The sequence below is a fragment of the Panicum virgatum genome, chromosome 5K (genome assembly GCF_016808335.1).
Source record: "Panicum virgatum strain AP13 chromosome 5K, P.virgatum_v5, whole genome shotgun sequence".
Taxonomy (NCBI): Eukaryota; Viridiplantae; Streptophyta; class Magnoliopsida; order Poales; family Poaceae; genus Panicum; species Panicum virgatum.
In genome coordinates, this window is record NC_053140.1 from 7,053,899 (window position 1) to 7,076,082 (window position 22,184).

The following is a 22,184-nucleotide window of genomic DNA, read 5'->3' on the forward strand; positions in this document are numbered from 1 at the left end:
TTCGTTTGGTGGTGGTCACTGAAAGTGGGCCCCGCACTCTAGTGGGCCCCGGCGGCAGCAAATCCGTGATGTGTGTGGCTGCGGCTGCGAGGTGGGGTCCAGCAACTTTAGCCAGAAAATGGTTTGCCCGGCCCGGCCCGTTTGGAAGAATTACTAGTAGCCGAAAAAAGAAATACTGACAATAACAAGCTTCACAAAGTTCTGTACAGTATTCAGTCTAATCCTGGCAATAATTTATTTTGCCAGCATTTACAGAACAGTCTTACAGACAAGTTATGCAACCTAATTGAGTTCAAATCAAGTCCTACTCCCTCCATCCCACAAATACCGTTGGTTTAGAAAACTTCAGAGACAATACTAGTAGTGAGAAATGACCATGTTACCATTTAATTAATTATAGCTGTTATAATTGAAAAACGTGTTATTTGTTTGTTCCTGAGATCCTTAATAAATGCAAATGTATTGAAAATAGAAAAATAGCATCTAGTCCATAATAGTTTCTTGGTGACATTGCTTTAATTTGATAACTCTCATTACAATCTTTGTGGGACAAATTTTAAAGGCTAAATGAACATGGATGGAGGGAATAATGAAGTAATTAGTTTCATAGTCGTGTCAGTGATTTTCTTCGCCGTGGAGCAAGTTGCAGAGAGAGAACTTGTGAAAATATCGTTGCCTCCTCCAATTTCAGGACGCAACGTAGTCATAGATGTTTTTTTTATTGAAAGATCAGTCAGTCATCGTTGGTTTTTTAAAAGGTCAGTCATCGATGATTCGAAACGATTGGATTCAGAATTTCAGATAAACGTCGACAGCACAGGCTAGAGATGTCGATGGATGGATGTGTCGCCGTCACCAAGCCTAGGACGCGATGAACCTTCGTTGGCCGACATGCGGTCGGTTCCTCTGGAGAGAAAAATTCTCCATTGCAGCTGATGAAACGGCGGCCGGTGACTCGACTCGTGGAGGCCTCTGCAAGCCTGCAGTCATGAAAAAGGCAGAAGCCGGAAACACGACGCCGCGGTGGGAGTCTTGAGGTCTGAACTGAACCGGCACCCCTGTCCCAGGGTCCAGCGGCTACGGGAGGTCGCATCGCGTGACACCAAGGGCGATGACTCGCCCCGGCAGGGAGAACCTTCTTCCTCAGTTCAGGTCATGGTTGGTGATTGGGATTGCCCTCTTTCTGTAAATGATGACATGTGGATTGTGGATGACCGGGTGATCTTAAATTTGTACTAGCTTTTCAGTGACCGCTAAAGGACAACAGGTCCCTGGCAATTGTGAGAAGGGGACACACACAGAGAGAGAGAGAGGGAGCAGGTCACTAGTATTGACAATACTTCCACACACGATTCCAACTAACCAACAAACAAAACCCATCTGAATCTTGAAAATGAAACACCAGAAGCTTTTGATGGAACTGAAAACATATCAAACATGCTATTCACGTTCCAACCAAGGACATAAGCTTCTTAGCCGATCTCGCCAACCTTGACGAAAGCTGCTGATACTAACTCCTTTTCTGCAGGGCAGGCAGAAAAAAGAGGCCACCAAAACAACGACAAAGAGGGTTGGCTCATCAGCTCGGGTCGTCTACTCGTCTTCAAGTTTCGTGGTTAGGGTAGGAAGGACAAAGAGGTCATATGTTTATGTTTTTAAGATCAAAATTGCCATCGGGTTAGGAAAAAGAACATCGACAACAATCACTCCGTTCGCTGCAATCAGCCAATAGTATTTTTCTCTCACACCAAACCAGCACCAGCCACCAGCCAGCCAGCAGTACTTTTCTCTCACAACAAATCAGCACCAGTCACCAGCCACAGCATAGCGAACAGAGTGAATACAAGATACCAAGCCTAATAATCCTGCTGCTAGCGAATGAGCCTGTAACCATCACGTCGAACGCTAACCTGTAAAGGTGAAGGCGCCAATGGCGAGGATAGTTGGTGGTTACTGATGAGATGTGCTCATTGCTAATAATGTTTCTAGAAGAATTTAGGGTGACCCCTCCTTTAATTTCTTTTTTTTGTGTGATTCCCCTCCTTTAATTTCTTATAACCACTTGATCCAACATGATGAATCCAGTTTACATATGAAGAAAGGACTCATCTCCTTTCTCTTCTTTTCCTCCTCTTTTTTATTCTTTTTTCCCAACAATGGAGAGGGAGCTCAGAGGTATTCATTGATCTTGAGAAGGTAGGGGGGCTCAAGCCCCCTTAGATCCGCAACTAACTTGATAATTATGTTAGCATAGTTAATATCATCCAAATACTAATTTCTTGGGTCCGTCAGGATAGCGGGGAGGGCTGCGGCTTGCCTATCTCCTTTGTGTGTCTTCGTCCGTATTCCCTAACACGTGGAATTCATCTATTGTCTCTCTTTATTACTGGGCCCTTTTTTTCGTAACAACCCAACGCCGAGCTCGAGCTTGCTCCTGTCATTCCTTGTCAGACAGATTAAGCTATACCCCAGCTATATCAAGCTCCTTGATGTTGTATGCTAAATGAGTGAGTATCTTTGAAGTGAGTGGGAAGAATAGAACGGAGCAGTAATCGGGCGGAAACGACTCCGTTTTCTCGATGTGGGTCCGTTGTCATGTTGACGAAAAAATAAGAAAAGAAAGGCCCAGCCCCTGGAAGCTAATAGATGACTTCCACGTGTCATGGGATACGGATGGAGACCCGCAGCCAGACCTACCACTACCAGAGCTGAATAGCAAGTACTGCCGTGTGCTTGTAACTCAGATATTGGGTATAGACACAAGGAAAAGGTTACACATAAATGTTTCAGGTTAAATAGTGAAATATTTCGATTGCTCATACAGACGGAAGTGGTCTCAACTTACATTGCCTTTATTACGTGATTCTTCAATATATTATGATTCAAGGCACGTCCAATAATGAAATAAGATGAGGATATCACTCTCTATGGCTGCAGAAGAACAGAAAACTTCAAAAAAAAAATTCTAGATGTAAAATACAAAATCCAAATGATTAGAGTGCTATATAAAAATTAAGCGGGAGCATATGCCCCAACCATAACGTTTGTCTATCCTAGGCCTCTGACATGAGATTTGACAATAGGATTCATACTCAATTTATCTTGAAATTCGACAAATGCGTTTATACTCAAGTGAAAGAAATCAGATCAAAAGATATAAGTCGAGTAACAACTCTCAATTTAAGGGCTCACACGATAGGACGCATGGTACATTCAAGCTATCAACTCGCGACCATCATTTGTGGCTGCTCTCTGTGTACGTTACTCACAGTGAGGTGGGCCCTATTGAATCTTGCTGCTGTAATTTTATTGATTTTGTTATTAAATTTTTTTTATAAAATTTATCTTATTCCAAGCTTCTATGTAGTACCTGGCATGCCTAATTAGGGGTGGAGTGCGAGCTTTTTTTGTAAAGTTTTTTTCCCATTTTGTGGCTTCCTGAATTTACTATCTTCTCATTAATACAACGGATAGCTCTCATGCCAGTTCCTTTTTGTTAGAAAAAAGCTTCTATGAAAAAGAATATTGTTTTTAAGATATATTCGCATCTGAATGCAGATTCCGCACTAATAGAGTTTTAGGAAGTTCTAAGAGCATCTCCAAGAACTCTTGTATTTATGAATAGCTAAAATCCTAATATAGCTATTATATAAAACGAAATAGCTAGCGAAAAAGAATGAAATCCAACAGTTTCTCCAAAATCCGAAAAGGAATGGCTAGCGCTCAGCGCTAGGCAAATATGTCTAGCGGCACCCCCTGGATAGAAAACGAGAATAGAAGACGAGGTAGATAGAGTTTCTATTGGATAGAGATTTTTGTCTTCCTTTTTTTTTTAGAAAATTCACCCAAGATACAAAGAGCTCTTGGAGATGCTCATGTGTGAGATTTTGATATGTGCGATGCCATTATAATCCTGTTTGCTAAATGGCCCACCTTCACGTAATCTTTGTTTTCGAAATGATAAAGAATTAATATTTTTTGTAACAATTACATTAATTAAGATGATAATGATCGAAGACCTCTATCTAGAAGACACACAACCTTGCGCCTAAGAAACAAGACGGCAACCACCTCATAGTCTTGGGATGGGGTGATTCATAAATCTCTCACCCTCACCAAGAGAATTTTACCAAAGTCAATTAGAGAAATGTATATTTTATCGATTTGTAAAAAAAGACACTTGCTTTTGTCAAATTAACGAATATGTAAGGAGTATGAAAAAAAGTTCCAGGAATCTCGAGCGCAAAAAAAAAAAGCAGCAAGCGCAAAGCCGGAAAGCGGAATCGCCGAGGCGGGGGGTGCGCGTCGATTCAGCTGCAGCCACGCTGACGCACTCGCGATCTGCCGCCCCTTGTTCCGCGCCGCTGTGCCAGAGGCCGTGCCCACAATACCACCCGCACCCATGGGCCATGGCCGCGGGGATCGTCTGCAGCCGCGTCCCTGTGTCCATCCTAGTCCTAGCTGGGCCACGCAAGAGACCAACATGATCATGGCATTTCTATTTTTAACCTCTTACTAAGCTATAGCAATATGATGAAGCTTTTAGTTCAATTTATTCCCAATTGCGCAGGAACTCAAAGAATTGTCTTAATGATTTTCCTTTTTCAATTTAAAAAGAGAGAGTGCCGAATTGGGATGGTTCTAGCTATATTCACCGCGTTCGGCAGGCTGGAGCTGGAATGCTGTGAGAGAAAAATACTGTTGGGCTGGCTGGAGCTGAAGCTGGTGGCTGAAGTGGTGTGAGAGGAAATTACTGTAGCGCTGGAGGAGAGTAGACTAGCCGAACACAGTGATTTAGTGAGAATGTAGCATACTATTTTAGCTATAAACTTTAGCTTTGGAAGCAATCATACGAGCCCCTGATAAGCAAAGATTCGAGTAAGCTTTCTTGGTACACATAACTATTTTAGCTTTTGCCTAAAGATACAGATTCATTTTTTTTAAGGAGGAAAACCCCAGAAATTCGATGGTGGCAGTGGGGTCCACCTGTCATTGTCAGTCCTGGCCGGTCGGCCTCAGCACCCCCCTCATGTGATCACATCAGAAGCCACACACGGCGCCCGGCTTTATGTTGTCCTTGCCCCCCTTGTGTTCCTCCCCAAGAAGCGAAATCCAATCTAGAAGTTCCCCTCCCCTCTCTCTGCCCCCCGACCCGAACCCGATCTAGCTCGCCGAGATGGGCCGCAAGTTCTTCGTCGGTGGCAACTGGAAATGCGTAATTTCTCTCCCCTCCTTTGACTGCCTGTTTTTCTCGGCGTGGATCGGATGGGAAAGTTTGGTCCCCCCCCCCCTGATCCGTCGGTGTTCTGTTTGCGGTTAAGGTAGCGGTTGTTGGGATTAGAAAACGGAAATTACTGGTGGGTTCTATTGATCTCGATTTAGATCGCCGTAAGAATGTTCTCTTTTTGTGGGCTCTTGCTTGGGAAGGGCTGGGATGTGTTGCCTCCAGGTTCTCTCTTTTAAGATCCGGTCAGGAGGATAATTGATTTGGTCATCCTCGTACGGCATCAGATAGCGTGATGTTGATGGTCTTTGTATGTTTCGACCTAGCTAGAGGTGCCTTGCGTGTTCCTTGCAATCCGCCCTCCCGCGCTCCCAGCGCAGAACAAATCGTAAAACCCTGCTCAGGTACAGAGTTCCGTGTGATGCATGTTGCCGGGAGCGCTCTAAAGCTCGATCTGCCAACTTCTGACTGGAGATCCATTCACCTGCGACACGATTTATTCCCCCAAACTGTATATTTCTCGCTGGATCGTTATAGGATCATGCAATGCTTATTAGAGTGACTGGAACCTTGATGTTCTTGTCTTGGTGGAGCTCGGTAAATTTTAGATGTTCTTGTGATGGTGGGTTTGAGGCTTAGATTGGAGCTTCTTTTGCAAATCGAATGTGGTGGTGGTGAAAGAGCCTGTCGCTTTCCCAATTTCTCATGCAATAGACGTGTATATCTAGTGAATTGCTTTTAACTGATCATTGACGTGGTTGATCTTGATTTGTGCAGAACGGAACCACTGATCAGGTTGACAAGATTGTCAAAATTCTGAATGAAGGACAGGTTCCGCCAACAGATGTTGTTGGTATGGACTATTCCCTTTTAGGACTGACCTTGAACATCACAGATTTGTGTTACTACTGAGAGGTTTACTTGTATGATGTACTTAGCTCTTTGGAATTGTTGCATTGCAGAGGTCGTTGTCAGCCCTCCTTATGTGTTCCTTCCTGTGGTCAAGAGCCAGCTGCGCCCAGAGTTCCAAGTTGCTGCTCAGAACTGCTGGGTGAAGAAGGGAGGTGCTTTCACTGGTGAAGTCAGGTTAGTCTTCAATTCTCTCCTGGCTGTCCACCCCATATGCTGTAATTCCTTTTGCAAGGAAGGATTAATGTCGAATCTAAAATGCAAATTCATGCAGCGTACGCAATAAGCTTATGTTCTTTTGATAATTATGCATAGTCTTTTGAAGTCACCTTTCAGGCTTTCACACAATTTTAGTTATTCACACTGCTGATGCTATGTCAAGCAGTTTGCATATGTAACCTTATTCAGCTGTTTGAAGATTGCGCTTCGGTGCATTTCTCCTCCAATTTTTATATTGGTCGATAAGCAAGGCATTGTTAATGCAGTGCTGAGATGCTCGCCAACCTTGGTGTTCCCTGGGTCATCCTTGGACACTCAGAAAGGAGGGCTCTGTTGGGAGAATCAAATGAGGTATGCTCCAGGTTGCATCTTATGCAACATGTCTTTCGTGTCATTTGCGTTGCATATTACCAATCGGGACTAGTTATTCTTCTTTATTAGTCCTTCCCTTGGATGCCACATATTTGCGAACCATAACCACCGTGGTCCTAAGAATGTTCACATCTAATGGTTTACTCTTCTGCTTGGATGGCAGTTTGTGGGAGACAAAGTTGCCTATGCACTCTCTCAGGGACTAAAGGTCATTGCTTGTGTTGGTGAGACCCTTGAGCAGAGGGAAGCTGGATCAACCATGGATGTTGTTGCGGCACAAACAAAAGCCATTGCTGGTACTTCACATTTACGTTCAGTCCTATGATTATGCATGATCTTTTTTTTATACTTTTCACTGTTATTGTTTTTTTATGATAATGATGGTTTGTTGATTAATCATATTCAAATACTTCTACTTCTAGCTCGCAGCATAGAAATTTAAGATTATTTAAAGAAAGCCACACATCTTATGCAATTATATCTTGGCGTTCAGTTTGATTAGAAAAATCTATGCGTGTCTATTTCAGACATTACTGTTTTTCTCTAGCAGCTGTAAGTTCAGAAAGTGGTATCTGTGTGTCCCTGTTGGTTGTAAGAACATTTGTTTTTTTGTTTGCCTGTATTATTTATTTAATGTGGACTTTGTGGCATGCTTGAATTTGGTGAGTTTAAAATATTGGTATCATATGAAAATTCAGTCTTAAAGGATGAAATACTGTTTGTTTTACAGAGAAGATCAAGGACTGGAGCAACGTGGTTATTGCCTACGAACCAGTCTGGGCCATTGGAACTGGCAAAGTTGCCACCCCAGATCAGGCTCAGGAAGTAAGTCTTTCTAAGTACTAACAACTCTCTACTGGTTCACACTTCGTTTCAACACTGAGCTATGCTCTTGCGATTACAAATAACCTTACCTACTGCAGTGCATTATCCTTTTCTTTGCACAAACACTCAGATTTGCATTATCTTTGTAGGTGCACGCATCCCTGAGAGATTGGCTAAAGATCAATGTCAGCCCTGAGGTCGCCGATTCTACCAGGATCATCTACGGAGGTATACACTTCTTGAGCAGTTGCCCTATAAATATGGTCCGGCTGCTACGTCATCTTGGCACATGAGTATTCACGGTCTTCTTGGTACAGGCTCTGTGACTGGTGCAAACTGCAAAGAGCTGGCGGCAAAGCCCGATGTTGATGGTTTCCTGGTCGGTGGTGCTTCTTTGAAGGTAACGAAAAATCCAGGAAGACAGCTGATGTCCTGTTCCCTTGTAAACCAAAGATACTACAAAATGACAGTGTTTGGCCTTATCAACAGCTCTAGTTGCTGACTGTTTCTTCTCCCCTATCTTGTCTGCAGCCTGAGTTCATTGACATCATCAACTCGGCCACCGTGAAGTCCGCCTAAGATGTCCCACCCCCTCCCACCCCGGACGTGGAGAATCTGCTAGAGGAACAGACTTGTTACCCATGCTATGTACGCTAGTAATTTTGCGCTGGAGCATATACTGCTTTCCCTCATCCTCAGCTCTGAGGCTGCAGCTTGATCTTGCTAATAATGTTAACTCTGAACATACCAATAATGTTTTTTGGTTAGCCCCTTTTTTTGTGATGAGGCACATTGCACTAGGTGTTTGACTTATGCTTGTTTTTTTTTTTCTTTTACATTGAGCTTTAGATTTTTATCACGAGGCTTTGTTTCGATACATTATCCACTGAGCTTGGCAAACCTTGTGCTGCCCTCCCTCATGATGAGTGGATGCCGGCGCTCTGGCCAAACGATCTGGCTGCAGTGGTACTGGATCTGGTTGGATTATCTGTCTTTTGTGTTTATCATTTCTGATGAGGCGGGCCTGTGAATGCAACGGGTCAGCTAATCTCTACACGGAGGCAGCCAATCAGTGGCGCGACACTCGTCATCATTCCACAAGCATACGACGCTAATGGGTTCTTTGCCATGTGTTCGATGATTGGGACGGAGCATCAGATTTGTATCAGGATGGAATGATGCGTTTATATTCGCCTGCGCACCATCAAGTCAATATCGTTGTTTTTAATTCAAACCAATATCATTTTTTAGGAACAGCTAAGGGATTAAAAAAATGATGAAATGGATTAGCGATGCTGCACTGGAAATGCAATTTTTGGGCAAATGAAATGGATTAGCAATGCTGCCCTGGCTAATGCGCTTTTGGAAGAAAAAAAAAATGAAGCTGCCCTGGCCAATGCACTTTCGAGAAATCAAATAGAATACTTTCGAGGTGCTATGTTAATTAATTCTTGCCGCATTATGAAAATTATTCACATGATACTCTATTAATGAGAATAAAATTTTCATTGATAATAGCCTAACGTTTTTGGCTTAAATTTGGTAACAGTCCCATCCTGTTAGATTGTGGAATCTTGTTTGTGATCATATATATTTTCAAAACTACTCACATAACTTGATGAGAAATTACCCATACTTCCATCAACCCCACCCACTCGGTCAACCCCTAGAAGGTGCTGTGGACATTTGCTATCCACACCTAACAACCCAACGCACTCAAAATCCTGATTGTCAAACATATACGAGCTTTTCTGAACCTTCATTTTTTTTCCCGATCCAGTTTTTCCACAATCTAAATGGAAAACAAGCGACTGCAGGTTGCAGAATGTCGATAGGCACTCCTGTTTCTGATGAAGAAAATACGAAACTCCACATTCAAATTTCATGTTTTTTTTGCCTAAAATAGCGATCCCGTAAATCCTCAAAAAAGGAAAAAAAAAACTGAGGGAAGAGTAGAGAGCCTCATGTCATCAAAGCCTCCTCGGTAACTGACCCCGTCACGGGCATAAATTCTCAGCCCCTCGGTAAGCAGCTGCAGCTCCCGATCGAGCTCCTCCTCGCCGGAGCGTTGCCGCCGCTCGCGTTGCGTCAACCGCCGGTGAATTTAAGCCGGTCATGCGTTGCATGGGCCAGCCATTTCCGTTGCGCGCACGGGAAGCGTGACGCGGCGCCGACGCGTCCCCCCTCCTCTCGCCACCGTTGCCTCCCTCCCACCCGCGCCTCCTATCCCTCTCCTCCCTCCCACCCTGCCTGCCCCGAAAGCGGCGGCAAGGCAACCCCTCCGCCCGGGGCTCTCGCGGCACAGCAGCCGCGTGCCGTCGCCCTCGGTCTCCTCCTTTTTCCTGCCTCGCGCACGGAGAGAGACCGAGAGGGTCCACATAAATGAGCTCGCCGACGCCATTACGCCCCACCGCCGCCGCCTCCTCCTCGCTGCACCACCGGCGGCGGGGGCGGCCGGGCGCGGGCGCGGGTTTAAGAAGGCCGCGGGCGCGCCGGTGCAAGATGAAGCTCATGTACTTCCTCATGGACCGGGACGAGCAGCGCGAGAAGCGCCTCGAGCTCGAGTTCGAGGTCAGGATAGACGATCGACCGCGTTGCTGGGCGCCGGAGGTTCGCCTGATCAACTGACTGACGGTGCGCGCGCGCAGGTGTCGGAGCTGGAGACGGTGCTCGAGAAGGAGCAGCGGCTGGGCAGGGTCCTCCAGTGCTCGCTGCAGGGGCGCGTCGTCTGCCATTGCTGCCTCGCCACGCTCGTTCCAACCAATGTAAGCATGCATCCTCCGCTCAAAATTCCGATCATCCGATCATCTCTTCTGTTTCATGCCTGCACGCGGATGCTAAATGTTCAGTCCCGTCAGTCTGGGTGTCTGACGGTGCGAGCTCATGGATTGAGCTAATCCATAAACTGAACTTATCTCCGCAGAAGTGTTGTTCGACCAAATTCTGCTTTGCAGTCTCCACATGTTCTTCTTTCATGTTAGCATATTACAGTTTACATGTTCACAATTCAGATTATGCGACAATAGGATACTCTCTGCGTATGTTAAACACTGTGCTCACTTAAAAAGCTGAAACTGTTCAGTCTGAAGTCTGGACGACGGAGAACAAACATGATGGCCATCGTACCATCACTGCAGTCTGCAGTCGCAGAGGAATTGCCATCATAGCATTTCACTTCACCGCGGCTCGTCTCAAGTTTGCACACGTGACGCTGTCACCCTCGGACGGATGCCCGCGGCGTGTCCGCAATTGCATCCAGATAATCGCATCCCCCATGGTAACATGTAGTCTGAGGTCACGGTCATTTCGATCCCACCACGACCACGGGCTGAAGATCTCAGGGATCCCCGTACGGGTGACTGGGTGAGCACGGCCAGGTGCGGGTACAGGATGTCCTTTGGATTCCTGCCTCCCTTCATGTCTCATCCGATGTCACCTGGCTCTGACTTCTGAACCAAGGACACACAAGTACTGTGTCTGATCTGGAGTGTCGCCGTCCCGAATTGCCCGCAGGCAATCGCTACCTCTAATCTTCCAGATCTGGTTTCCTTGGATCCTGCATTATTGTACCTGCATTACCTGACTGATGAGGTGATGATCAATGGCCTGCATGGCACAACAAGAGCTTCAGAGCAATTGTTCATATGCAATTGTAATCCTTTTAACCACATTGGCCCACATTGTAATCCTCATGCCAGTATCAGCTATAAAGCTCTACTGTCAGTAACTTTATTTGTGCTGCTTATCTGCTCATCCCAATAGCTGCTGGAACCTGATCAGAAGGTCCTACTGAACTTACTCGTGCCCTGAATTTTTACTTTCTTTATTTGCATTGGTGTAGGTTAGGGGCCTGCTCGGGGAGCTAGCAATGGTGGAGGACGAGATATTCTACCTGGAGAAGAAGGTCGAGGACCTGCGGCTGCGCCTGCGCCGGGAGCAGAAGTGGACGGACCAGTGCATCCAGCAGCAGCAGCAGCAGAGCTGGCCGCAGAACCGCCAGCCGAGGCACTCCGTGTCCAGGAGGGAGCTCCAGGGCGCCCAGCAGCTGCCCAAGCTGCCGTTCCCAGGCAGCGATGAAGCTCTCGAATGTGAGAGCAAGGCTTCTGTTGGATCCGCCTCCGCCAAAGGTACGACGAAATGTTCAGCAAAACACATGTGAATGAATTCAGAGTTCATCGGATTCGTAAGGGATTCAGTTATGCTGACGTGCCACATGATCATCTTGATGTTCTGATCAGGAGATGAAGTGGAGCACGCCAGGAGAAGCAGCCACTGCAAGTCGTCGGAGACCGCGCCGGCGCCTCCTCCGGAGAGGAAGGTCTGCCTGAGCAGCCCGAACAAGCTCTCGGAGGAGCTCATCAGGCTGATGGTGGCCATCTTCCACAAGCTGAACAAGGCGGCGGGCGCCGCGGGGGAGCTGGAGCTGGAGCTGAGCGGCCCGTCGTCGAAGCTCAACATCTCGTGCATCGGGCCCAGGAGCCTCGTGCCCAGGGTCGCCGCGCACGGCGCCGCCGCGATGAGCCCGCTCAAGAACCGGAGGGAGAAGGAGGCCGCCGCCGGGTGCCGAAGGAGCTTCGTCGAGTTCACGAGGGCGTCCGTCGATGCCAGCCGCATCTCGCTGTGCCTTGTCGACATCAAGAACTTGAGGTGATGATCTCCCCATCTGTGCGTGCTGTGCTGTTCAACGATCAGGGGAAGCTTCAGGCCTGATACAATTTGTTTTGCTTCTGCGTTCTGACAGAGGATTGATGCAAAAGCTTAGCACTGCCGATCCGAGCCTTCTGACGAACAAGCAGAAGCTGGCGTTCTGGATCAACATCTACAACTTCTGCGTGATGCATGTACTGTAAGCTAGTATCCCTTAATTCCATCTCAGGCGTAGCTTGACGAACGAACAATTGCTCGAAACCGAAGCTAATTCAGGACAAGATATTCTTCCGTCATGGTTTCAGGCGTTTCTTCAGCACGGTTTACCCCCATCCCCAGAGAAGCTTCTTGCGCTGCTGAATCAGGTGCAGTGTTCTTTCCATCGACAAAATTTGATGCTTCAGATGGAACCCGTTATCCGTAGGGTGTAGGGTATAGTCCGTTTTTCAACCCTGAACTATTATGATCGTCTTATTTTGGTCCTTGAACTATGAAACCGGACATCCTACACCTCGAACTAACGAAACCTTTCGAAAAACAACCATGGACTCAGCCTAAGGCGGGTTTGCTACAGTACAATTTTCGAATTTCTAGAATTTACACATCTCTCAATTAAATAATAAAAAAGTATTGTTAATATTGTTTAAAAATCATGATATTTTGCTGGGAGATAGAACAAGAGACAAGGAATCTATTTTGGCTAGATGTGATATATTAGACATAATGGAATTTGAATTATAAAATTTTAAAAATGGGTAGAATTCAAAATTCTTTGAATTTTTAGGTCAGCTAAACCTTTTCTAAAAATGCATTAAAATATGATAATTCATATTTTATTTTATTTATTTTAATAATGTATTTTTTTGTTGCTCCAAATTTTTTTTGAAAGTTTTTAAATTCCTTCATAACGCTCAAATTTGTTTCCTCAAATTTTAATTTGTGAATTTTCTATAGAACTTGGGACAATAAAAAATACCTTATTAAACTAAATAAAAAATTATGTATTATCATATTTTTAATTATTTTTTATCAAAGGTTTAGGCTCCCTAAAAAATTCAAGGAATTTTGAATTCTACCCATTTTTAAATTTTATAATTCAAATTCCGTCATGTCTAATGTATCACGTCTAGGCAAAATAAATTCCTTGTCTCTTGATCTACCTCCCAGCAAAATATCATGATTTTTAGACAACATTAACTATGCTTTCTCTATTGTTTAATTGAGAGAGGGGTGAAATTCTAGAAATTCGAAAATTGTACTGTAGCAAAACCGCCTTAGGCTGAGTCCAAGGTTATTTTTCGAATGGTTTCGTTAGTTCGAGGTGTAGGATGTCCGGTTTCGTAGTTCAAGGACCAAAATCGGACGATCGTGATAGTTTAGGATTGGAAAACGGACTTTACCCTAATCTGTAGGCACACTGCTGACAGAAACTGACATTGTTCATCAGGCTTCAGTGAACGTCGGAGGAGCAGTGCTGAATGTGCTGTCGATCGAGCACCTCATCCTGAGGCACTCTCCCGAAGGCAAGCAGGTATGCAAGATTAGCTTATTACACCATTCAACAATCATAAACTCTTGCAGAATACCTGCAAACATCGTCCCCTGTCAGTAAATCCTTAACCTGAACCTGATGATAAGGGGATCATGGACGAAGGACAGAGGGATCTGCTGCGCACGTACGGGCTCGGGTACCCTGAACCCAACGTCGTCTTCGCGCTGTGCAGAGGCAGCCGCTCCTCGCCGGCGGTACGTGGCGTGTCACGCCGGCGTCAGCTCCTGCCGGCGTTTTCTAATTTCTTCCCAAACTGACCCCTGGAACTGGCAGCTGCGCGTGTACACGGCGGAGGACGTGTCGAACGAGCTGGAGCGCGCCAAGGTGGAGTACCTGGAGTCGACGGTGCGCGTCGCCGGCAGCGGCCGGAGGCAACGCGCCGCCGTGGTGGTGCCCAGGCTGCTGCACTGGCACATGCGGGACTTCGCCGCCGACGACGCCGCGTCGCTGCTGGAGTGGGTGCACAGCCAGCTGCCCCGGGCGTCGGCCCCGCTCAGGCGGGCCATCAGGGAGGTCCTGGGCGCCAGCGGCGGCAGGGGCGCGCCGGCGCCGGCGCCGGCGGCCAAGATGGTGGAGGTCGAGCCGTACGACGCCGAGTTCGGCTACCTGCTGCCCGTCTGGTGAGCGCGCGACCCATGCGGGGTCTCGGTCCATCGATCGCTCGGAGCGTGCTAAATTTTGCTCTGGTCGAGGCGTGTTTGCTGCAGCACCTGTGCGGTGAAGGTGACAATGGCGTGAACCGTGAACTACTACCGTGTGACACGATGTAAATTGTCGGAGTTGTGTTCCATCCCGTAGAGAGAAAAATAAATAAATAAATAAAAGAAGGAGCACAATAGTACCTTATTGATAAAACTAGGGTCCATAAAACTAATACGTCTTCGTTTTAAAAAAACTAATACTTCTTTTTTCAGTGTGTATATATGAAATATCTTCATATTTTTTTTTTTAGTTTTGCTACTTCCTCATTGCTGCTCCCTGGCGGTCGAAGCGCCCTCCTCTTATCACCAAGCCCGTTGAAGGCCATGAGTGAGATGGGCAACTGCTCCGGGCTCTTAAAAAATGGGAGTACTCAAAAAATGGAGGGCCTCCAAATTTTAACAGTACAAGATCTATAGTATATCTATGCTCTTTGCTTGATCTAATATTTCTCGTCTAGCAGATACGACGTCACCGCTGCTATATCGCCTGCATCTCTTCCATGTTCCGTCGTTCCCGACGAGTGGTGGCAATCCACAAATCGCCATTAGCCTCAAATAGGATTTAACTGGTTAGGGATGATTCGCAATCGATAACTATTCAAGTGCAAGTTTCTCCTTTTTGTTTCTTCTTGCACAAATTTTTGTTTTAACCTCAAACTTTGCATGATGGTAGATGCCTGTGTGCTCTGTCCATTCATATTTTTGGATAAATTTTCGATGCACAAATTTAGTTGTAATTAAAGTTGTTAACACCCTAAACACCGATAACACCTGATATGTTGTTGGTGGGGGAATCCAATGTGTGAGGCCCACAAGACTGTACAAATGCTTACATTGTGGGAAGAAATTTGAGTGCTTCAAATGCTAAGACTGTGGACGAAGGGAATTCAGAGTAATGGTAGAATATATTAAACAAATGAGTTTTATACAATCTTATTCCATTGTTACTATCTTTGTATACAAACTTATTTAACTATTACCTTTATCATGAATATAACACACAAGGATCATTTGCTCTTGCTGATAGTTGTGTGCAGGGTGCTGTTTTTTTTTCAACTAAGTTGGTTTGCATACAAGCATATTTAACTATTATTACTCTTTTATTATGCTAAGCGTGACTTCCATCCTCTAGAAACTAGAGAAGGGAGAAAATCTACATAGTACTACCTTTTAGTCTTTTAACCATAGATTCAATTGGAAGATCAAATGAAATATTTTGCAGTAAATTTTCTCCAAATACGGAGCATCAGACTCTTCTGTCAACGAACGATACCCTCTATGAAAACGGGAAAACTTCCATTCCATCATCAATCAATTCATTAACCAAATTAAACCATTTCCCAAGAATTTTAATATGGATAGAGAGGCCATTTCAGCAGGCAAACGATCAAAAAATCCAGAGGTGACCTAAAGTTAAAGAGCCGCATTAATCGGGCCCACGTAACGCCTCCCAAAGGAGTTAAAGTGTCAGAGCGCCTGGTTAAACTGGTCCCACATGTCATCCTCTCACCCCGTACCACTGGCATCTCTCCTCTCTCCCGTGCGCCCCCCATCCCCCAAAACCTCAGGAGTGGAATGAATGCTGTCCAATTTCAACCAGTCTTGCTGCAATTTTGCAAGAGATCGTGCTCCGGTTCAGGGGTAAAGGGTGAGTCGTTTGCGCTCCTGTTTTGCGTGTTTGGATTGAGGATTTGTGAGAAAAATCGCGTTTTCCATTAAAGATTCGACGAAGAATCGCTGTATTTGTGTTCAGGAGTTGTCTCTGTTGAATCCCTGAGCTCCGCGGATGAATCTTGACATGGGCGACTACATCGACCCCTACGAGGAGGCCGAGGCCGAGGCGGCGGCGGAGGCCGCCGGAATAGCTGGCCCCAACGCCGACGACTCCGACGGCGGCTCCGACGAGGACGACTCGGACGCGGAGAGCGACTATGAGGAGCAGTCGTTCAGCCTCCTCACGTCCGGCAAGCACCGGGTGCGCAACCCGGACGGCACCTTCCGCTGCCCCTTCTGCCCCGGCAAGAAGAAGCAGGGGTACAAGATCAAGGACCTCCTCCAGCACACCGACGGCATTGGCGTCTCCAGCAAGCACTGCCGCCACGGCCGCGAGCGCGCATCTCACCGCGCCTTGGCCCGCTACGTGCGCACAGATCCGTCCTTCGCGGACGACCTGGTGGGTATCACTGGCATCCTCGGTGCCATTAAACCCGCCCCTGCAAACTCCAATGGCAGTGGAAGTGCCACTGGGGAGGCCAAAGCCAATGCTGCTCCTGCCAGATCCAGTTCTGTGCCGGCAGAGAATGAGGTGCTGCCGATGGAGGTTGAGAGGTATGCTTGGCCATGGGCTTGTGTTCTTGCAGCCGGCGCAGGCTTCAATGCCGAGGAGTTTGCTGGTAGAATAGCCATGTTTAGTTTTGTTGAGGTTGTGCCTTGTTTTTTGATGGGATGGATGGCATCGGAACCTTTGGAATTGTGAGGTTTACCAATGATTGGAGTGGATTTAATGATGCACTTACGCTTGAGAACCATTTCAGCGTGAATAAGCTGGGGAAGAAAGAATTTGAGACAAGGAGTAGTGGTATGGGTGCTGCAGAAGGGGAGGGAGGTGAAGGTGAGGTTAAGGTTTATGGGTGGGTGGCCCAAGAGGGGGATTACAATGGAGGAACTGTGGTGGGAAGGTTCTTGAGGAAGCATACCATCCTGAAAACAATAGATGAGGTCTCCAAGACTGAGTCAGAGAAGTCAGGGGAGATGGTGGCGAGACTGGCATTTCAGATCGAGGAAAAGAACCGATACTTGCATGATTTGGAGACAAAGAAGAATGCGACAGAACTCTCTATCTCACGTCTTGAAGAGGATAACCGAAAGCTACATGAGGCATACAATGAAGGTAATATGTGCAATTTTGCTTCCTTTCCTTTGACTTTACTTGATGGTTTAGATTTGCCTGCATGTGTGACATAGTCATGGCTGTGAAACTTATGTGTAACGGAGCAGATCCATAAATGTTAATTCTGTCTTGTAGTATTGCATACAAATGTTAATATTTTCTCTGGACACTTTGCATGTTAGAAGTTCTGAAATTAGTTTTTTTTTCATACTTTTGTATTGGACATGGATTATATAGAGCTACGATTATTGGTTGGTTAGATGAATGCAGGGCCTACCATTATGCAGGAAGTTACTCCAAGTAATGAAACATTTGGAGGGAGATGATGATGGGGATATTCATGAGAAGATGGTGAAGTTGAGCAAAAGATTAGAGCATGAGAAGAAGCGTCTGGAAGATTTGAGTGGGGATCTTTTGAGGAAAGAGCGTGAAAGTAACGATGAGTTACAACAAGCCCGGAAAGAATTAATTATGGTACTGCTCATATTATATGTTCATTAGCAATTACAATGCACTTGATGTGCTCTTTATCAATTGGTTCATATTTTTCATTTATGAAATGACCCATCACAATGGTCAGGTTTTGGAGGAGGAGCTAAATGGGCAGACAACTATTATTGGGATTAAAAGGATGGGAGAACTTGATGAAAAGCCATTTTACAATGCATGCAAGAGGAAATACGGAAAAGATGATTACCAGACCAAAGCAGCAGAGCTAGTCTCAAGTTGGCAGGAGGAATTGAAGAAGCCATCCTGGCATCCGTTTAAGGTTGTCCAGGATAATGGAGAAGATAAGGTATTTACTGTGTTGTTCTATTCGACTATTGGGTTCTCTTTAGAGAGACACTAGTATTTGTTCTGAAATAATAGCCATCTTTGTTCTTTGCAGGAAGTTCTAGATAATGATGATGCGAAACTGAAGTACCTGTGGATTGAGTATGGCGACGGCGTGTGCAACGCGGTGAAGACTGCGCTGATGGAGATAAACGAATACAACCCCAGTGGGCGGTACGTGGTGTCCGAGCTCTGGAACTTCAGTAAAAGACAGAAGGCGACAATGAAGGAGGTGCTCAAGTACCTGTTCAGGCAGATGGCGACAACGACCAAGCGCAGGAGGGGCTGAATAGGTGCTGTGGGCTGCTTGACCGGCCCAAGCCAATAAGTAGTCGTGTGTGCGTGCCATGAGCGCGCAGTTGGTTCCATTGTGGGAGTCATGTGCTGCTCGATCCCCTCGTTAGGAGATGTATCCTCTGTGCGCTGTTGGTGCAGTTGGTGCCACAGGAGATTACAAGCTTATGTGATATGTGCATGTGGTGCTTGCTGCTTACATCCTAAAAACGGATGTGAACTTAATAATACCAACCTGTTGGTGCGCTTCTTATGTGTCTGTACATATGTAGTACTGCAACTGCTGTCCTTGTGCCATAATCAGTTAATCATGCTGCCTGTTTTCAGCATTTGTATCGTAATTTAGCCATTTGGTGTTGGTTTGATGATACTTGTACTCATTCGTTCTGAAAAATCTGGCTGAATTAGTGCATTTTTGCCGTTTTGCGTGCTTTGGTGTATCTCATATGATGCGGTGATGGCTTTTGCAGGAGCGAACTCTGATGAGGTTACCCTGTGGCCTACTGATGTGAGCTGAGCATTTAGACATTTAAGTTGGCTGACTGAACTGGGGAAGGCAAATAGCGTTCTGGATACTTGCGTTTTTCTTCTCTGAAAAACCACCACCTAGGAACTCTTTCTGGACTTCTGGCTCTGAAGACCGAAGAGATGAAATGGCTCGAGAGACCTAAAAAATGGGTGTAACAGGGACTCGATGTTGCATCCAGTCATTTCAGTGCAGGCAATTTCTACATCTTTCGTGTGAGTAAATTGCCTATTTATTTCAAATTGGTTTTCCTAGAAATCTTCCCACTGGATCCGCGACCATCAGCTGCCCCGCGCTAACCTGACGTTGCCGCAGTTGCCCTGCCCACCGGTATGTGATTTGTCACTCACTCTGCCTCACCGCCGGAACAGAATGTGATTTGTCACTCACTTTGCTGTACCTGCGGTGGGCAACACTTGCTGAAGGGAAATGCGTTCTTTGTTTTTGCAGGGGCAGCGGATCAGAATCTCGGGACAGAATCTGGTATTGGAAAGACGACAGCAGCAGCAGCTATGTCCAAAGATTTGATAAATCTGGATTGGAATGGAGGTATGGAAACACACTTCAATATTTAACGCTATTCTTCATGCCAGTGTTTTAATTCTTGTCACCCATGGGCAGAACATAAGGTGGCATGCGATGATTATCAGAGGCTTTTAAAGGAGGTCCAAGACCTTAGGGCTGAAGGAGATGAGGTTGTCAAAAAGCTTAGATGCAAGATGATGAGAGCTGAGCTGACTTTCAAGGTGAAAGAGATGCAGTGCCTGAGGAAGCATAATGACGGCCTAATAAAGTGGAATCAGGTTCTGCAAGCGAAGGATGACCATCTGACGAAGTTGATTGAGGAGCTAGAAGAGAATAATGACGCCCTGAAAGATTTGAGTGGATGTCTTATGATGAAAGAGCGTGAAAGTAATGATGAATTACGACAAGCCCGGGAAGAAATTATTAATTTACTACTTATACTATATGCTCACTAGCAATTACAATGCACTTGATGTGTTCGTTTCTATCAGTTGGTTCATGTTTTTCATTGATGAAAATGATCATCACAATGATCAGGACTTCGCGGACAAGCTAAATGGGCTGAGAGCTATTGGGATCAAAAGGATGGGAGAACTCGACGAAAAGCCATTTCAAAATGCATGCAGGAGGAAATACGGGAAATATGATTACCAAACCAAAGCTGCACGGCTGGTCTCAAGTTGGCAGGGGGGGCTGAAGAAGCCATCCTGGCATCCTTTTAAGGTTGTCCAGGATAAAGGAGAAGATAAGGTATTATTTACGAGGACTTTTACGGTGCACAATACTATCATATACTACTGTTTGAAAAGAATTAGTATGTAAATATCGGACGGTCAAGATTTATTCTATACTACTGCAATAGTGGTTAGTAGTATAAGGTAGTATAGCTAGATAGTATAGGTAGAATAAGAATATTGTGTGAAAGATTAGTATCCATATTTCTTTTTAATCCTCCCGCGACTTCGATGGCATCACGACGCCCCCCGCGACTCCGACGGCTGCGACAGTCATGTGCCGACGAGCATAGGGAGGAGGCAGAGCAGGGGATGGACCAATAGCAGATTACATGCGGAGGAGGAGACGGGGCAATCGCTGATCAGATGCATGCGGCGGCGACGGGCCGGTGGCATCCCGACGCGGAAAAAAGGGTGCTCGGAGGAGGGTAGGGTGCCGCACCAAAAAAATTCCCTTCTAACTATAGCTTGATGTTAATTACTAAATTACCCTAACTAATGAAAAGTTAGATCTTCTCTATACTACATACTAATAAGAGGTAGTATCAGGGGCGGAGCTGCGTGGTTGCGTTGGGGTCGGCCGACCCCGATGGATTTCTACAAAATCAGTGCTAATCACTGTTCTGTACTACTTTTTAAAAGTAAAGACCCCGGCAGGAAATAGGAAAGAACCCAACAACATTTTTATCTGGCTTCGCCCCTGGGTAGTATTGTGCACCATAAAATAGCTCTTTATTTACTGTGTTTTTATCCGACTATTGGGTTCTCTTTAGAGAGAGTGAGAGACACTAGTATTTGTTAGGAAATAATGGCCATCTTTGTTCTTTGCAGGAAGTTCTAGATGACGATGATGCGAAACTGAAGTACCTGCGGATTGTGCATGGCGATGAGGTGTGCGACGCGGTGAAGACGACGCTAATGGAGATAAACGAGTACAACCCCAGTGGGCGGTATGTGGTGCCCCGGCTCTGGAACTTCAGTAAAGGACGGAAGGCGACGATGAAGGAGGTGCTCAAGTACCTGCACAGGCAGATGGAGACGACGACCAAGCGCTGGAGGGGCTAAACAGGCACAACCCTGGTTAGGCATGGGCGTTCGGGTTACCCGAAAATTCCGGGTCGGGTTTTTTGGGTTTTTTAAATTTCGGGTTTTAAAAACTGAAATCCGAAATTTATTTAAAATAAACAAAACCCGACATTTCGGGTACCCGATAATTTCGGGTTCGGATTACCCGTACTACCCGATTTTCTACTTGATGTTGTTCTAATCTAGCAGCTGAACAATGGCCAGGAGAAATCTGGAGGGAGAAAAGGAAGAAGCGCTATCGAATGAAAAAAAAAACTCTTTGTCACTGCATTTATCAAGTGTATCTAGTGCTAGTAAAGAAAAAACTCGTCTCAGCCTGTGTAGTGTTCCTCCGTCGTTGGTGCCTTTCCGGCTTCCTAGTCAGTGGCCGGAAAAGCTCCTTGCCCGCACTGCTGCACGCCTGCACACAGCAAGCATGCGCCCCCTCGCGAGCGCCGCTGGATGCCGACATGGAAGACCAGCCGCTGCAGGCCTGCAGCTTGACGAGGAGGTCGGGGCTGAGGCGACGCCGTCGGCCGGCGCGCACTGTTGCTGCGGCGCTTCTGGTGGGCGGTGGGCGTTGGCTTTGGCGTCCGCGACGAGATGCGCCGTCAAGGGGCGGCGGCTCTGGCCTGCAGGGTGGTGGATAAGGCTGGGTGTTTGGGGTGAGGCGGCGCGAGAGGACGGCGGGGTGCGTGAAGAGGCCAGGGTTCACCTAACCGACCGGAGACCGGTAACTGCCGCCCTCCGGTACCGGTATACCGGTCCGGTTTGGCCGGTTACCGGTCGGAACCGGTGGAATTCAAATGGCGCAGTTCAACCGGTTCGTACCGGTATACCGGCTGGTTTGACCGGTTTACCGGCCGG

The 22,184-nt window shown here is 46.3% G+C and overlaps 3 protein-coding genes and 1 pseudogene across 5 annotated transcripts; all 4 read left to right on the forward strand.

Annotated features, from left to right (window-relative positions):
• Window positions 1-4,996: 4,996 nt before the first annotated feature.
• Window positions 4,997-8,424, forward strand: LOC120705986 (triosephosphate isomerase, cytosolic). Its single transcript, XM_039990539.1, has 9 exons — window positions 4,997-5,215; window positions 6,002-6,077; window positions 6,187-6,310; window positions 6,619-6,703; window positions 6,888-7,020; window positions 7,455-7,549; window positions 7,699-7,777; window positions 7,867-7,949; window positions 8,081-8,424. Exons 1-9 carry the CDS (start codon window positions 5,177-5,179, stop codon window positions 8,126-8,128), a joined length of 762 nt encoding a protein of 253 aa, XP_039846473.1. The 5' UTR covers window positions 4,997-5,176; the 3' UTR covers window positions 8,129-8,424.
• A 1,179-nt stretch (window positions 8,425-9,603) lies between these two features.
• Window positions 9,604-14,668, forward strand: LOC120705987. Of its 3 annotated transcripts, none has more exons than XM_039990541.1 (9): window positions 9,604-10,120; window positions 10,198-10,314; window positions 11,391-11,676; window positions 11,788-12,196; window positions 12,291-12,390; window positions 12,502-12,561; window positions 13,644-13,727; window positions 13,856-13,942; window positions 14,022-14,668. In XM_039990541.1, exons 1-9 carry the CDS (start codon window positions 9,932-9,934, stop codon window positions 14,370-14,372), a joined length of 1,683 nt encoding a protein of 560 aa, XP_039846475.1. In that variant the 5' UTR covers window positions 9,604-9,931; the 3' UTR covers window positions 14,373-14,668. The 3 variants fall into 3 exon arrangements, with proteins under 3 accessions (XP_039846475.1, XP_039846474.1, XP_039846476.1); XM_039990540.1 differs by having other exon boundaries at window positions 9,608-10,120; window positions 13,835-13,942; XM_039990542.1 differs by lacking the exons at window positions 9,604-10,120; window positions 10,198-10,314 and adding an exon at window positions 11,131-11,268 and having other exon boundaries at window positions 13,835-13,942.
• Window positions 14,669-15,937: 1,269 nt separating this feature from the next.
• LOC120709629 lies at window positions 15,938-18,808 on the forward strand (annotated as a pseudogene).
• Window positions 18,809-19,593: 785 nt separating this feature from the next.
• LOC120705994 (factor of DNA methylation 1-like) lies at window positions 19,594-21,829 on the forward strand. Its single transcript, XM_039990559.1, has 2 exons — window positions 19,594-20,268; window positions 21,084-21,829. The coding sequence occupies exons 1-2, from the start codon at window positions 19,909-19,911 to the stop codon at window positions 21,315-21,317; spliced, it is 594 nt and encodes a 197-aa protein (XP_039846493.1). The 5' UTR covers window positions 19,594-19,908; the 3' UTR covers window positions 21,318-21,829.
• Window positions 21,830-22,184: the final 355 nt, after the last annotated feature.